This window comes from Diceros bicornis, chromosome 19 (genome assembly GCF_020826845.1).
Source record: "Diceros bicornis minor isolate mBicDic1 chromosome 19, mDicBic1.mat.cur, whole genome shotgun sequence".
Lineage (NCBI taxonomy): Eukaryota > Metazoa > Chordata > Mammalia > Perissodactyla > Rhinocerotidae > Diceros > Diceros bicornis.
The window spans coordinates 24,969,807-24,987,450 of record NC_080758.1 but is presented as its reverse complement, the minus strand read 5'-3'; the positions used below and the strand labels follow the sequence as shown (position 1 = coordinate 24,987,450).

Genomic DNA, 17,644 nt, shown 5'->3' with positions numbered 1-17,644 from the left:
AGATATGAGGTGAGAGGAACCTGAGCAACCCGAGGGCCCCTCTCTAAGCTTGCACACAAATAACTCTACTCTTACCCCTCTTTAAGACTGCTATCCCCTAGCCACACGTGGCTATTTAAATTTAAATTAATTAAAATACAAAATTCAGTTCCTCAGTCTCACTAGCACACTTCAAGTTCTCAATAGCCATATGTGGCTCGTGACTACTGCATTGATAATATGCAGATATAGAACATTTCCATCATCACACCAAGTTCTATTGGCAATGCTGCTCTCAAAGAACAAAGTTTCAAGAGAATAGTACATTTCTGGGGATGGAAAATAATTCAACAAAGAGGAGGCATCCATAGATAAATTCAAAGAGGAAGGTACTTACGTTCTGAATTCCCTTCTAGAGTTCTACCTGCTTTTGATCATCTTCATCTCTCCTTCCTGAAAAATAACTGCCATCTATCATAGAATGATGGGAGGAACGGAGGGAGGGAAGGAGGAAACCATAGCCCAGGAGAAAGAAAAAAACCCTCGAAAGTAAAAATTTTGTTTTATTTTCCCCTTCCTCCCTACTAATGATATTTAAAAAGAAATAAGGCAGGAAGTGAAAAAGATAGCCATGAAGAACTGAATCAAGTAGACTGTTCAAAGTAGCTCTCCTAGGAGAGTCCTAAGCACACACCCAGGAGATGAGGTTTCACTCTTTACCAATCCCATTAGCAGCCCTCAAATTTTGGTTTGCTACCATGTTCTCAGAGCTTTACTAGACCTAAATAGTGTTACTGTTGGGGCTGGCCTGGTGGCATGACGGTTAAGTCTGTGCACTTCACTTCAGTGGCCCAGGGTTCGTGGGTTTGGATCCCAGGCACAGACCTACACACTGCTCATCAAGCCATGCTGTGGAGGTGTCCCACATACAAAACAGAGGAAGAGGGGCACAGATGTTAGCTCAGGGCCAATCTTCCTCACCAAAAAAATAAAAATAGTGTTACTGTTGATGTTTGAGTGGAAAATGATTTTTTTCCCTGGCAAACTTGTGATTATAAAATGTGCACTAAATTTTAGTATAATTTTTAAGACTTAGTCTTGAGGTCAGGTTTGCTTTGGGAAACAGAGCCCTGAAAATATAAAGTAATGTGGACTATTTACTGAGTCTACTTATAAAAACCGGACTTGCACTTCATCTTTCAGGACTACTGCTTTTACATAAAGTGAGGCAGGCCCGAAATTCTTAAAAAAGAAACTCAAGCAATCTTTTAATGGCTTGTTATTTATAAACCCTAGAGTCAAACTTTTTTTTTTTTAATTTTATTTATTTATTTTTACCCCAAAGCCCCAGTAGATAGTTGTATGTCATAGTTGCACATCCTTCTAGTTGCTGTATGTGGGACGCGGCCTCAGCATGGCAGGAGAAGCGGTGCTTCGGTGCGTGCCCGGGATCTGAACCCGGGCCGCCAGCAGCGGAGCGCGCGCACTTAACCGCTAAGCCACGGGGCCGGCCCATCCTAGAGTCAAACTTAATCTAGAAGTCCACATTGCAAATTTCCCAGTGAACAGATAAGTATTCACTTTATCTACCTCTTTTGCTCAATAGCAAATGCTGACTTAAAATGAAAAGTATGTAAGTAGAAGAGTTGGAAGAATGGTGCCTTAAACATTCTGATCAATTTTTTAAACTTTTTATTGTAAAATAAAATACAAAAAACCACATAAAACAAATATGTAGCTTAGTGAATGATTATAAGGCAAACATCCTTATAATCACTACCTGGGACAAAAGAAAGGAATTTCCAGCGACTCCCCAAGTCTCTGTGCCCTGTTCCAACCACAATCCCCTCTTCTCTCCAAAGTAACCATTTATCCTGGCTTTTATAGTAATCACTTCCTTGCATTTCTCTATGGTTTTACACCTAAATGTGCATCCCTTTACACCATAGTTTAGTCTTGCCCATTTAAAAAAAATTTGATTCGACTTTTAAGTCTCTTTTAATTTACAGGTCCTCCACCCCACCCCATTCTGGCTCGTCTTTTTTTTTTTCCTTACAACTCATCTGTTGAAGAACTTGGGGATTTCAACATATAGAACTTCCCACAATCTCGTTTTGCTAATTACATCCTTTGTCTTCAGTATTTCTTGCAAATTGGCAGCTGGATGCAGAGGCTTCAATTTTGGATTTGGTCCCTTTGGCAAACCTTTGGTGGCAGTGTGTTCTTTCATCAGGAGGCATGGTTTTTGTTGTTTTTGATGTTAGTAGCTATTAATGCTCACTGCCTAGATCAACTGGGGTTACAAAATGATACTATCCTATCATTTTGTTTTCATTCGTAAGCTGGAATAATTTTATAAAAAGATGCTTCCCCTCACCTACTATACGGTTATCTAGTGGTACAGGAAAGGCAGAACAAGTGCTTAATTTTTTCCCTTTATTTATCCAGTTTTCAAGACAATGAATTGGTTCCCTGTCAATTCTCCTAATTTGACCAATTAGGTTTCTTTTTAAATATCATTATGAATGCCTGGACTTAAATATATTTATAGGTTTTAATCCATTGCAATTCTCATCCTAATGAAGCTCAAATTGTCCATATTTGGTCAGTGGGAGCCTCTCAAGTTGGATCCTGAGTCCTTTTGAGATGACCCTAGCAGCCTTTGATGAAGCTTCCTTGTTATCTGGTATCACGGATCATCCTGTACATTTCCTGCCCTAAACCGAGAATCAGCCATTTCTCTAAGAAACCTCAGTTTTTTTCAACGCGTAAATGGTATTTTAAGATCATAGTCTGCGCCCCAAGGATGCTCACTGATACTGAGTTGGTCACGGTTTCTAGATCTTGTAGTGGACATAAACATAGACACACACATATACATATTCAAATACCTATAGGGACTAGGCAGGTAACAAATGAGTGAAGTGGGATAGAGATGAAGCACTGGGATTGTGGTAACCTGAAGAGGGCATGCCCTGTCGAAAAGAGCCAGATCTTCCAATTTTTCAAAAGAGGCCAGAAACATAAATTTTTAACATGAATTTTCAAAACATTGACAACTAATTTAAAAAAAATAAACACTAGGGTCAAACAAAACACATCTGTGGGCCAGATGTGGTTCTTGGGCTATGTGCGTTCTCAACCTGAAAAATTTAACCAGTGGTTATAACCTGAAGTTACATTGTTGCTAATACACAAAAACATTTAGGGAAGTAAGAGAATTCTCAGACTGCTTCCGGAAAAGCCAAACTATAATAAGGAAGGGGAGAAATGTATAATTATTTCCCTCCCCCGAACTCTCTAAAACACTAGGGAGAAAAGCATTTTCCCTACAGAAACCATTTTCCTTCTAGGACATGGTATGAAAAGGAAAAGTTAGTTATCAGAACAAACTCTTAAAGAAGCTCTTTAAATAAAGTCTTAAAGAAACAAACTCTTAACAAAAGTTTTTATACCTAAGCTCTTCGAGTCTCAGGATGAGACCCACTGCAAATGCAAGATCATGCCCTTACCCTCATTTTTACCTGTTCTAAAATGAAGCTAACAGCATTGCCACCTCTGCCTTGGCCCCCTCCTGGAAGCAGCAGAGACAACAGAATGCTGCTGGGGAAAGAGAAAGATGTGAAAATTCTAAGTAAGGCCCCAAAGAAGGCCTGGGGAAGGGCCCAGTTACCAAGAAACACTTGGTTCAATTTGGCTTCTTTGGTAAAAGCTAGTATCATGTTACTTGCCCCAAGCTCCAGAAAGTATAGAAATTACAGGATTAACCTTTTCAGTTCAAAGACAAGACAAGGTAAGATTGGACTAAAGCAAAAACCATAAGAGCACTAACAAGGTATTTTCCCCTGGTTTCTGTTACTTTCTTTCAAAGAAAATAAGGACCTCAAACCATCTAAAGGGGTCTAAGTCTTTAGGAATCCCAAGCAAAAGGAAGGAAGAACTAGAAACTTTCCTGACTGCACCATGAGCCTCCCTCCACCAGCCTCACAGCTTCAGCCTCGAGGTCCCGTGCACTTGGCATATACTTCACTGTACCGTCTTGGTCCTGTGCATTTCAGGACTCTATTTTATTCTGCATGTTATCAGATCATAACATTTTAAGCTTCTCTCTAATTTGGAAACTAGGCCCTAAGCCAAGGTCAGAGGAAAAGCAAAGTTGGGGGAGGGGACCAGATGAGCTCAAACTACCATTCTCGTAAGTGACTCACCAGGGAGCCAGACGCAGCATCCCCTGCCTTTGATCCTGAAGCCTTCCTGTGTCTTATGTAGGGAAGAGAAAAACAACTTTGCCTCTGGCACTGATCATACATTAGCTTAACCACCACCTGCCTTTTGTACCCTCTAGAAATTCCACCAGACGCAGGTTTGTAGTGTCAAAGCAGGAAGTACAAACTAACTTTTAAGTTCTTCTGACTCTAGAAAATGAATTATTTTCTTTTCCCCTCATGACTCCATGTACCTCCAGACTGGTGACCATGTCCTTTCTATGAATATTTGAATACTAATAACCACAGCTAATATCTGTTGAGCTCTTCTCATCGTCTGTTCTATACTTGACATGTATTACCTCTTTGTGGTACCTATTATTATCTTATCCCCATTTTACAGATAAGGAAACTAAGGCATAGAAAAGTTAAGTAGTCATTTGCCCAGGGTCACAGAGCTAATAACTATCCAAGCCAAGACAACTTCAGAGTCTATGGTCTATTTCCTTCCTTTTCATTATAAAATTTTTCAAACACACAGAAAAGTTGAAAGAATAATACAATAATCAACCATAGGTCTGTTGCCTAGATTAAATGTTAACACCTTGCCATATTTTTTTTTATCTCTGTGTATAAATTTTTCTGTGTGTATAAATTTCCTACATATCATGACACTTTTCCCCAAAACACTTCTGCGTGCCACAACTAAAAATAAGGACATTCTCCTATATACCAAAATACTATTATCACATTCAAGAAACTAACAATTCTCTATCATCACTTAATATCTATCCAATCTATCTTCAAAATATTCTAAATGTCCCCTACACATCTTCATAGCTGTTTTTATCAAACCAGAATGCAATCAAGACTCACCCATTCCATTCGGTTATGATGTCTCTTTAGCCTAGAACAGTCCCTCCACTTTTTCTTTTTCATGACTTTTTAAAGAGAACCAGACCAGCTGTCATAAAGACCGTCCTACATTCTGGTTGTTTTATTGGTTCCTCATGCTGTCATTTATCTTGTTCCTCTGCTCTTGTACTTCCTAATAACCGGAAGTCAGATCTAAAGGCTTAATTAAGGTCAATGTTTTGGGTAAGAATACTTTGGAGTTGATGCTGTGTGCTCTGTACTGCATCACACCAAGAAGCATATCATGTCACACTGCTCCACTGTAAGTGATGCTGAGTTGAATTCTTTGATTAAGGTGGTGACTGCCAGAGCACTCCTTTGTAAAGATACATTTTCCCTTTGCTATTAGCAAATAATTTAGAGGTGGGAGGGGGGTAATATTTTGGCACCACGCAAATGCAAATATCCTGTTCTCCCAAAATCTTTCACCTAATGATTTTAGCATCCATTGATGATCTTTGCTAGATACAATAATTTCACTGGTGATTTGCTATTCCGTCACTCCTTCTACATTTATAAGCTGGCATTTTTCTGTAAAGAAGAGCTTTCCTTCCTCAACTAGGGAAGAACTATAGCTCCTTTTTAAAAGGCAGGGTAACTGCTTAGTTCTTTCCTTTTAACTATTGATTTTCAGAATAAGAAATTGGTAACATAGCCACATCTAATGATGGCATATGTATTTTTTTTCTCTCCTCACCCCTTTTCTGAACATCACTGTGGACACATGGATTTTTATTGATTCAGTGTTTTACAATTACTTGTAGTCATTATTCTTTTGATGCTCAGAATATACTCAATTTAGCCAGTAGGAGCCCCTTTGGGCTAGGTCCACTGTTCTTTTGACATAGTACCATTAGTCTGTTAGGACTGCTTTGTTTTCCATCTTAACAAGATGTCCTAGTCAAGCCTGTGCTCTTATGTACTACATTACACAACCTTGCCTAGAGGGAAGTACTTGCCTACGGAGGGCTTGAAAGAACTCTGAGGAAAACATAATGTCAAGAGCAGATGTATTACTTCCTTGTGGTTATCAAATCCATTTGGATTTGGGGGTTGAAAGGATTTTTAAGATTTTCAGGTCCAGCTACCTATGCTGATGCTTACAGCTTTGCTAAGACTTCCCAGTAAGTGGCCATTCAGCCAGTAGCCTAAACAGTGGGATTCACAGAGAACTCACCTCACTCCCATGCTGTCACAGAACTGCCTTAGACTGAGCTGCTTATATCTTCCACCACTAGTTCTAGCTTCTCTCCTTGGAGCCCATGGATCTCTGAGGAACTCAGCCCTAAAGGATAATTTCCTCTTCTGTTCCCTCCCTCATATTTAAACAGGCGGGTTTATTTCCTGGATGTGACTGGACTGATTTTCCAAATGCCCTACCATGACTCACAAGGCCCTACTGCCTTTCAGGCCACTTTATATACTTACACAAAAACATATAAATGCAGTATGGGCGGGACCGGCCCGGTGGCGCAAGCGGTTAAGTGCGAGCGCTCTGCTGCGGCGGCCCGGGGTTCACCAGTTCGGATCCTGGGCGCGCACTGACGCACCACTTGTCAGGCCATGCTGTGGCAGGCATCCCATATAAAGTGGAGGAAGACGGGCATGGATGTTAGCCCAGGGCCAGTCTTCCTCAGCAAAAAGAGGACTGGGGAGGACTGGCAGATGTTAGCTCAGGGCTGATCTTCCTCACAAAAAATAAATAAATAAATAAGTTAAAAAATAAATAAATAAATACCGTATGGGCTGGGATTTTAATTTCTATATAATGGGATCCTTAAGTTCATCTCAAACTCTTCCCGGTACTGTTCCCCACATACAGATGACTGCCAAGCACAGCCTATGCTACCTCCTGGAATTCTGCATCCAGTCCCTCATCTCTCCATTTCCCCTGGCACTGGTTTGGCCTCCCAATCAACCGTCAGACTTGATCTAACACGATGGTCTAACCTTTCCCGACCTCAGCTCCTCCTCAGTCTGATCCACCCCACAGGCTGCCACCAGAGCAGTCTTTCTACTCATCAGCCTTCAATTACTTTGTATGTGCAGAGTCTAGCACAGCATCTAGCACACTGCAGGTGCTCAGTCAATACTGGTAGAGGGAGGGACTGAACAAAGCGACCGGCTGAGCTGCTTGATGCCATGACTCAGTTGTACTGTCCACTGTTGTCAGGAGGAAACTTCCTTGAGTTTTAAACAAAAGCTATTTTACAAAAAGCAGTATTTAGAAATTAGTTTAACAATACATTTTAAAATTTTTGGTCAGTTTATATGTATAAATAAATATATTTTAGTAGTATTTATTTGATAAATAGTTGCACAAAAATTCCAGTTGCATGCATTCTCCTTAGTGCTCAGACTTTTAAAGAATAAACTGTAAATATGAAGTAACAAAGAAAATACAAACAGCATACTGTTATGTGGAAAAATGCTTGGATTGAACAAGAATCTAGAAAATCAAAGAAAAATAACTTCACAGTATGACACATTTATTAAACTAGCAATCATAAATCAAATTTGAAAAGCCAGCATTGGTAGCCTGGGAGGAAGCGGTTCACTTCACTTTACTGATGGTGGCACTGCAAATTAGCTCAGGCTTTCTGGTGAACAATCAGGTCTTGCATAATAAGAACTATAAAACTTCTCACACCTTTGGGTTCAATGATTCAGCTGGAGGAAGATACCATAAGGAAATAACTTAAAGAAAAACAAATTTCTACACTATTTACGTTAGTGACAACTAGGGCATATCTCAAATACCCCCAATAGGAGAAACACCAAGCTAACCATATATCACTGTGTACATCAACCCAAAGATACATTACAAAGTCACTTAAAATGACAAGCATATGACCTATTTCAATAAATGGACTTGGTTTTAGCAACAGTGTTTATAACTAAGAACAGGAGCTCTAAGAGGCCGGCCCTGTGGCATAGTGGTTGAGTTCAGCGCGCTCTGCTTCTGCAGCCCAGGTTCGCCAGTTTGGATCCTGGGCGCAGACCTACACACTCGTCAGCCACACTGTGGTGGTGACCCATATATAAAGTAGAGGAAGACTGGCACAGATGTTAGCTCAGGGCTAATTTTCCTCAAGCAAAAGAAACAAGGAAGATTGGAAACAGATGTTAGCTCAGGGCTAATCTTTCTCACCAAAAAAAGAAAAGAACAAGAGCTCTCAAATCAGACGTTTCTTGGTTTGAATCCTGGCACTGCCATCTGTACACTTTAAAGAAATGTTTCTCTTCTAAGAATGGATTTACCATGCAGCAGTTACTTGCTCTTGAGGAGATGTGTGTATTCTTATTTGAGTAGAAAAGAGAGAGAGTTAGAGAGCAGGCTCTTCCAAGAGGATGTCCCAGTTCAGATCTCAGCATTGTCACGTGCTGGCCCCGTGACCTTAGGCAAGTGACTAAACCGCCCAACATTCCAGTTGCAAATCATGCGTCTAATACGGCTAACATTATACTGATGCATGGCTAACAATAAGACCTACCCCATAAAGTTCTTATGAGGTTGAATTTTAGAGTGCTTAGCATTGTGCCTGACATGTAGTAAGTTCTCAGTAAATGCCAGCAATTTCTATCCTTCAATTAATATTTACGAATCACCCACTATGGGCCAAGCATTGCATCAGGTGCACTCACTACATTTAATCCCTATAAGAATCTTACAAAGTGAGTGTTATTATACAGAAAAATTAAAGAAATAAGCTCGGGGGGCGAGGCGGTCTATGTATATTAGGTAAGAAAAGGAGAATGTGAGATGGTTGGTAGATCCCAACTACAAATACGTAAAATGAAATGCGCTTATACATTTGCAATGACATGCATAATTAGAACTTAATGATCATTAGGTCCATTTTGTTTAAAGTTAGTCAAGTTTCTTTGTTTGTGTTTTTAAGCAGAAGCAAGCAAGCATGAGTTGGGGACCCAGTCCCATTGCTTTTATTAACCCACGCCCTTCCTTCCCTCAAGCAGGGACTAAGCCATGTTTTGAATGTCACTTGAGTGCTGGCTTCGGACCAGCAAGTGCTTACCTGGAGGAGATAGAGGAGTCCTGGGACAAACAAGGTGAGTGGGTACAGAGACTGGTATGTTGCCAAGGCAAGAAAAATAGCACTGAGGAAGGCACTACCTGTAAAAAGAAATAAATGTATGGAATAATCCAGCCTCGTCAACCAGGATTAGACTCAGTGAGTCCCCAAAACAAGAAACTTTCCATAACTGCTCAAATAATCACCTGCCAAATATCTCCTGGTGCACCAGGTGCTAAGCAAACTCATACAGAGTGAGAGCTTCTTGCTGATTTCCAATGAAAGGAAAGCAAGGAAATCAATACCATTTACCTTTAGCAACCTGAGACACCACAGGTATATTTCTTGTAAAACTTTCAGACATAGAAAGATTTTTCAAAACTTCAGCCCAAAGATGAATAAAAGGATCAAGTCTATTAATATCCATGTCCTATTTAACATATTAATTGATAAAGCCTACAAGTATTGCTTATGCTATTCAGAGCTATGAAACCTATCCCTTTGGATGTTGCAACACCCCATCACTATTTTTATAACACTCCTTCCTTATGTACTCTTCAGGTCACATGTTTATTATTTGTTTCAAATTAAAGTACATTAATTTTTATTAATAATGTCCCCATTCTCTACATAAAATGGACCACTACAGAACCATTAAACATGATGTTATAAAGAATTTGCAGTGACATGGAAAGATGTTTATAACATCCTATTAAGTGAAGGTTATAAAAGGTGTATATACTATGATCCCTTTAAAAATATATGCAAACAGATTTTTAAAAAAAGACTAAAAGGTTAGGCCACAAAGTTCACAGTGGTTATCTCTGGGTGGTGGGATTATAGACGATTTTTCATTTTTGCTTCTCTGTATTTTCTAAACTTTCCATAATGAACATGCTTTGTTTTTGTCATAAGGAAAAAACTGATTTATATTTTAAAAAAACAAATAGCTATTCCCTTTCGAATGGCATAAGACAACAGAGTACCCTAAAACAAGGTTAGAGAACCCTAGTTTACAACAGAGGTTTCAAAGTGGCCCAGAATTAGGGTACAATTGATGATCCAAGGCTAGTGCCTTACAATGATAGTGTTTCATAAAATGACAGTACCCATGGTCACTCTTATTATTATTATTATTATTTTTTGTGTGTGTGTGAGGAAGATCGGCCCTGAGCTAACATCTGCCAATCCTCCTCTTTTTTTGCTGAGGAAGACTGGCCCTGGGCTAACATCCATGCCCATCTTCCTCCACTTTATATGGGACGCCGCTACAGCACGGCTTGACAAGTGGTGCGTCGGTGTGCACCCGGGATCCGAACTGGCGAACCCCGGGCTGCTGCAGCAGAGCGCGCACACTTAACTGCTTGGACCACCGGGCGGCCCCCGTGGTCACTCTTATTAGTGTTGGGTCAACTGTTTACTGACAATAACAGACATCTTCTCAATGATGTTTCATAAAAGGAGGAACTAGTCACTTGACCCAGTCCAAGGAATTTTACCCTTTCCCAACTCAGCTCCACAGACAAACAGAAGGAGATGATCCATAGGATCTTTTGCCCACCAGAGTGGTCTATATACTTGAAACACCTAAGAGCCATCTTAGAAGAAGGAGGGTTATGAATGTGACTACGTCATAGGAGATAGAGTGGAGAGGAAAGAACTTTGAGTGTTCTATCCCTCAAACCAAGGAAACTCACCAGCTAGGAACAATTCCTAGTTGAAAGAAAGTGGAAGGAAGGCAGAGAAAGGAGGAAGCTAGGAATAAAAGACCAAAGACAGAATTCTATGGGGTGGGCTATCTTGCCATGTTGATTACTGCCAGGCATGATGTCCTATATCTAGGGTACTTGTAAATATGACTGAGCAGGGACAGGATCATGCCAAGCCAAGCTGATCCACTAGCAGAGGCCCCCACACACCTGCTGAGCCAGAGACACCTAGAACCAGAACCAGGTCAACTCTGAGATAGGGAGATAGCAGTGGTGGGAAAGCTGCTGTTCTGGAGCCCAACAGCTAGGATGGACTCAGGAGTCCTCGACTTGGCCAAAAATCTGAATGACATTTTGTGGAAAACCGGCTAAGAGAGAAAAACTGGAAAGAATTTTTAAATTTAACACAGCTTTCTACAGAGATTGGGTGTGGGAAACAGAAGAGGCCCATTTGTCTATTAGCAGAGAAGGGAGGCTAATGTTCCAACTCCATCCACTCTTACAAATGTGGTGAAAACAAACACATGACTTTTACCTCTCTCCCCCAGGAGACACCAGGGAGCGAAATAAACACAGCCACCTCCTGCCCTAATTGTCTGAGATCAGTAATTACTTGTTGGGAGCAGCTGACTATTTATAGGGCCCAAGAGAGAAGAAAGGGCTTATTAGCCTAAGAGAACCGACTTGTGAGTTTTAGAATACTTGCCCCCAAGATCAGGAAGAAGCAGACTTCCTTTCTTGGATGGAATCATTAGAAAGGAAAAGTCTATTCCTTTCTGCTGTTCTCTGTCAGTAAATGGTATTACCATCCCCCTGGACACCCCAGCTATTCTTCACCTTCCTCCTCCACACTCTTTACACCAGTCACCATGCCCTGCTGATGCACCTCTGAAGCACTCATCACCACAATTCCCACTCTCCCCACCTCTCACCAAGTTTTCAACAGCTCTTCCTTCTCCTCCTCAACGGTTCCCCCAAACCCCTCCCATCTAGTCCATTCTCCACAAAAGCACCAGAAGGATCCTTCTAAAACACAGTTTAGATTGTGACAAGCCCCTCTTTAAAGACTTCTGATGGTTTTATTTCGTCTATCAAATTAAGTGCAAACTCCAACAGCAAACAAGACCCTTCACTATCTGGGTCTTATTTCTCCAGTTTCACCTCTTACCACTCTCCTACACACACCCTGTCCTCCAGCTACACTGGATCATTCCCTGATTTCTGAAAACATCATGCCCTTTTATTCTTCCATGTCTGTTCTCAAGCTATTCACTCTGTCTAAGCTGTCCTTCCCTGCCCTCCTTCTAGTAGAGACCCACCCTTCAGTGGCCAGTTGACATGTCACTTCCTCTATGAGGCCTAAGCAGAGATGATAACAATAGTGATTAGAAGTACATTTACTGATCACTTACTAGGTGCCAGGCACCTATCCACTGTATCTGCTGCATCAAGAACAGTGCCTGACTCAAAAAAAAAGCCCACACAGTAAACATCACGACAACCTTATGAAAGTTCGATTTTTCTATCCATTTTTATCCTATGCATTTTACAGATGAAGAAACCAAGCACAGAAACAGAAAGGTTAAGTAATGTACCCAAACCCATTCAGCTGATTCCAGTGCCCATTCTCTTAACTCATTCAATACTGACACTGTCTTATAATAATTTGCTAATATTTCTCTCTCTCCCCACTTGTCTATGAGTTTCTCAAGGGCAGTAATCCTCTCTTAATTTTAAATCTCCAGCATCTGGCATATATGAGAATGAATGAATGAATATCATTCACTGATACCTATGAAATCCTTTATAAAAATGCAAGCATATTAAAGTAAACCAATGTTCTTTTTTTTAATTAAGATATAATTGGCATATAACTATATCAATTTGAGGTATACAACATAATGATTTGATATTTGTATATACTGCTAAATTATCAACACAACAAGTCTAATTGAAACCAATGTTCCCGAGGAAGGAAAACTTATGAAGTGTAAAATATAGGGTAATAAAACATGGGCAAGCACAAAATAAATCTGACTTGAATAAGACAGAACCTGCAGAATAGTAGTTGAGGACTTGTTGTGGCAGGGGGCTGGGTGCAGAGAATGCTCTCTGTGGAGTAAACTATCCTGGGATGGCTGAGGCCTGCAGTCCGGGGGCAGAAACATGGTGCTGCAATAGTCAGGAGGCTGGTGTGTGGGATGCTGGGGCAGGTGTGGATGGGGCACATGTACAGTCTAAGCAAAACTGAGGGGGAGTATGGAGGCACACAAGAGACTGAGAGGGCTGATATGTTTTGAAAGGAGCTAGAAGGGGCAAGAAGAATGGGTTAGGAAGGCAGAAGGAGGATGAGACGTGCCTGGGGCAGGGTCAAGGAAGATAAAGAAAAGTAAAAGGTAACTTCAAATATTTTAGACAAATCGTGCAATAAGCAAACATTTCTGGAGTGCCTGCTCTAGGCCAAGCCTGTGCTAGGTGCCAGGGAGACTGGCGACTCAGTGTCTGTCCTCAGGGAGCTCCCAGTAAACAATGATAAAATATGGGAGGAAAGTAGGAAGGAAGTATATCTAGCCCATTAGGGGAAGCTGACACCTGAGTTATGAACAATGAGTAGGTGAGGCCGGCAGTCCAAGGGAACAGCATGTGCATAGGCAGGAAGGCAAGAGAGAGAATGGTGTGCTGGGGGTGGAGGGGTGGGAACTTTAATTAGCTCAATGTGGCAAAATCAGGGTGAGAGTTAGGAGGAATGACTGGAAGACGGCGCGACAGGGGCTCTTGTGGATGTTGGTAACGTTCTGTTTCTTAATCTGAGTGCTGGTTACTCAAAACCAAACAAATGGTTTTGGTTAAAAACCAAAACAGGGCCGGCCCCATGGCTTAGCGGTTAAGTGCGCGCGCTCCGCTGCTGGCGGCCCGGGTTCGGATCCCAGGCGCACACCGACGCACCGCTTCTCCGGCCATGCTGGGGCCGCGTCCCACATACAGCAACTAGAAGGATGTGCAGCGATGACATACAACTATCTACTGGGGCTTTGGGGGGAAAAAAATAAATAAAAATAAAATCTTTAAAAAAAAAACAAAACCAAAACAAATTAACATTTTGTGAAAATTCATTGGACTATACACTAATGATTTATGCACTTTTCTGTATACGTGTTATACTCAGATAAAAAGTAATCAAGGGCCGGCCCCGTGGCTTAGCAGTTAAGTGCGCGCGCTCTGCTGCTGGCGGCCGGGGTTCGGATCCCGGGCGCACACAGATGCACTGCTTCTCCGGCCATGCTGAGGCCGTGTCCCACGTACAGCAACTAGAAGGATGTGCAGCTATTACATACAACTATCTACTGGGGCTTTGGGGGAAAAAAAATTAAAAAAAAAAAAAAAAAGTAATCAAGAGCCACATGCAAAAGAATGAAACTAGACCGCTATCTTAGATCATACACAAAAATTAACTCAAAATGGATTAAAGACTTTAAGACCTGAAACCATAAAACTCCTAAAAGGAAACATAGGCAGTACGCTCTTTGACATTGATCTTAGCAATATCTTTTTGAATGTGTCTCCTCAGGCAAGGGAAACAAAAGCAAAAATAAATAAATGGGACCACATCAAACTAAAAAGCTTCTGCACAACAAAGGAAACCATCAACAAAATGAAAAGACAACCTACCAAACAGGAGAACATATTTGCAAATCATATATCTGATAAGGGGTTAACATCCAAAAAAATACTCATACAACTCAACAACAAAAAAAATAAACAACTCGATTAAAAAATGGGCAGAGGATCTGAGTAGACATTTTTCCAAAGAAGACATAAAGATAGCCAACAGGCACATGAAAAGATGTTCAACATGACTAGTTATTGAGGAAATACAAATCAAAATTGCAATGAGATGGGACCGGCCCAGTAGCGTAGTGGTTAAGTTTGCATGCTCCGCTTCGGCTGCCCAGGGTTCACAGGTTCAGATCCCAGGCACAGACCTATGCACCACTTATCAAGCCATGCTGTGGCAGGCATCCCACATATAAAGTAGAGGAAGATGGACACTGATGTTAGCCCAGGGCCAATCTTCCTCAGCAAAAAGAGGAGGATCGGCAACAAATGTTAGCTCAGGGCTGATCTTCCTCACCAAAACAAAAAAAAAAAATCACAATGAGATATTACCTCATGCCTGTTAGAATGGCTACTATCAGAAAGACAAGAAATAACAAGTGTTGGAAAGGATGTAGAGAAAAGGGATCCCTCATACACTGTTGGTGGGAATGTAAATTGGTGTAGCCACTATGGAAAACCGTATAGAGTCCTCAAAAAATTAAGAATAGAACTACCATATGATCCAGGTATTCCACTGCTGGGTATTTATCCAAAGAATATGAAGACACTAATTCGAAAAGATATCTGCACCCCTATGTTCACTGCAGCATCATAAACAATAGCTAAGATATGGAAACAACCTAAGTGCCCAGGGACAGATGAATGGATAAAGAAGATGTGGTATATACATATACAATGGAATACTACTCAGCTATAAAAAAAGATGAAATCTTGCCATCTGTGACAACATAGATGGACCTTGAGGGTATTATGCTAAGTGAAATAAGTCAGACAGAGGAAGACAAATACAGTATGATTTCATGCACATGTGGAATATAAAAAACAAAACAAAACAAAAACAAATGAACAAATTCATAGAAGCAGACAACAGATTGGTGGTTACCAGAGGGGAAAGGGGCTGGGGGGAGGGTGAGATGGGTAAGGGGGGTCAACTGTACAGTAACGAATGGAAACTAGACTTTGGTGGTGAGCATGCTGTCATATATACAGATGTCAAATTATAATATTGTACATCTGAAACTTATATAATGTTGTAAACCAATGTTACCTCAAAAAAAAATTATAATCTAAAAAGTCTCAGCAAGCAGGTAGGTAGAGGTCAGATGATGGAGGGCTTAGCTTGCACAGTCATCTAAAAACATCTACCTACAGGCCTAGACATGACATTTCAAATAATGCCTGAAATGGCAGCCTCGTTTGGGCAAGGGCTCAGGCATCCTCCTCATCTAAGCAGGAGGAACTATGCCAAGAGGACTGTGAGTTTTACCAAAAAAAGATGTAATCTACCATTTATCTGCTAGTACAGCCCAGATACTCAAGCACTAAGTTTTCCGTATAAGCCCTAGTCTTCGGCCTTATCGTGGGACTATTAAAGTAAATCAGTCAAATGTATACGATCACGGGCTAAAGTATCGAGGAATTTCATCACCTACCCAATCTAGCTTTGAATATGTTTTCCAACTCTCTATTTGTGACAGGGTGGGAGCCAAAACAAGTCTAGGCAAGACCTGGGGTAACACTCTGCCTCCAGGGACTGCACCTTGAAGTGATCTGGGCCTGGGTGGGTGGCATAGCTACAGGATAGAGCAGGAATGTAGATGAGGTGGGGCTGTGGAGGCTGGTTCAAGATCTGGACTTAAAGTAGAATGAGTGGAGACTGGGTCATAGACAGTGACCTGTACCAGGACAGGCAGTGGGACAGAGTGGAATACGGTCAAAAGGACTGAGGTCCCACAGGACACTCAGAAGAGAAAGTTGCACTAGGGCCTGAGCAACAAGCAAGATTGCTGGGGAGAAGGAGGTGATGCTGGGGCCTGGCCCAATGTACTACATTCCTTGCCAAGTGCTCTTTTAACAGGGCAGGCACTCTCAGAGTAGTCCATCCATATCAGTGATGATGATAAGAATTTATTCAGCATGTTCTCTGTTCCGGCCTTGACTGTAAGCACTTTAGACATATTAAGTCATTTAGTCGTTCCAATAACGCCATGATGTGGGTTCTATTACTATCCCCATTTTACAGATAAGGAAACTGAAGGACAGCGAGTTTATTTGTCCAGGGTCACAAAACTAGTGAATAACAATACTAAGATTTGAACCCAGACAGTCTCCTTCCAGACTCCACACTCTAACTGCATCACTATGCTACCTTCTTGATCTCAATCTATGGCTGTGCCATAAAAATCACAATAAGCAGAGAACTATTTGTTGAGCAAGTTCTGCTAAGGAAGCATGCTAAGCATTTTATATGTCTCATTTTCCTCCACTAATCCATGAGGCAGATATTATCTCTGTGATCAAAGTGAAGCTCTTGTGCCCAAGGCTACAGAACTGGTAACTAAAACTGACAGGTTTTGAAGCTGGGTTGATGTGACAAAACCCTAGACTGCTTGGTCCTAGCGTCCTTGGGTGCTTACGTCCTCTACAACTCTCTTCATGGGCAGGGCTTTACCCTAGAGGAACCCCATATAGAAGTGATGGGCTCATCAGGACTCAGGATCATCACCCGACATTGTTCTTTCCAGGGCTGGGCACCAGGAAGAGAACTTCTCATTTTAACCTTCTCCTAGTCCTCCCCAGAAGGCTCAGAGAGACCCTATCAATCCTGAGGGATCTTTTAAAAAGGAGGATATTATTCAGAGTGACAACCAGCACCACCATTTACTGAGCAGTCAGTACATGCCCCCACACCATGCTAAGTGTTTTACAGGCACCATCTCATTCATTCTTTACATTTACTCTATGCAGTAGGAACTGTTTCAATCCTCTGTTATAGATAAGGAAACTGAGGCCCAGAACAGTTAAGTGACTTGCTCAAGGCGATACAGCCAGAAAATGGTGGAGCTGACATCAGAGCAGCCCAAGCTCTTAATTACTCTGGTCTGCCTCTGATAGTACTGATCCTTCTTTTTCCTTGGGAAACAAGTCCTGACACTTAGGCCTCTTTTGGTGGAACAATAAGGGG

At 41.4% G+C, this 17,644-nt stretch overlaps 1 protein-coding gene across 2 annotated transcripts in view; it reads right to left on the bottom strand.

Annotated features, from left to right (window-relative positions):
- PIGU (phosphatidylinositol glycan anchor biosynthesis class U) overlaps positions 1–17,644 on the bottom strand; it is a 93,983-nt gene that overhangs the window by 34,615 nt on the left and 41,724 nt on the right. For both annotated transcript variants that reach the window (XM_058562864.1, XM_058562863.1), the window contains exon 7: positions 9,137–9,234. In XM_058562864.1, coding sequence (XP_058418847.1) covers positions 9,137–9,234 — 98 coding nt within the window. The remainder of the gene's footprint in view (positions 1–9,136; positions 9,235–17,644) is intronic.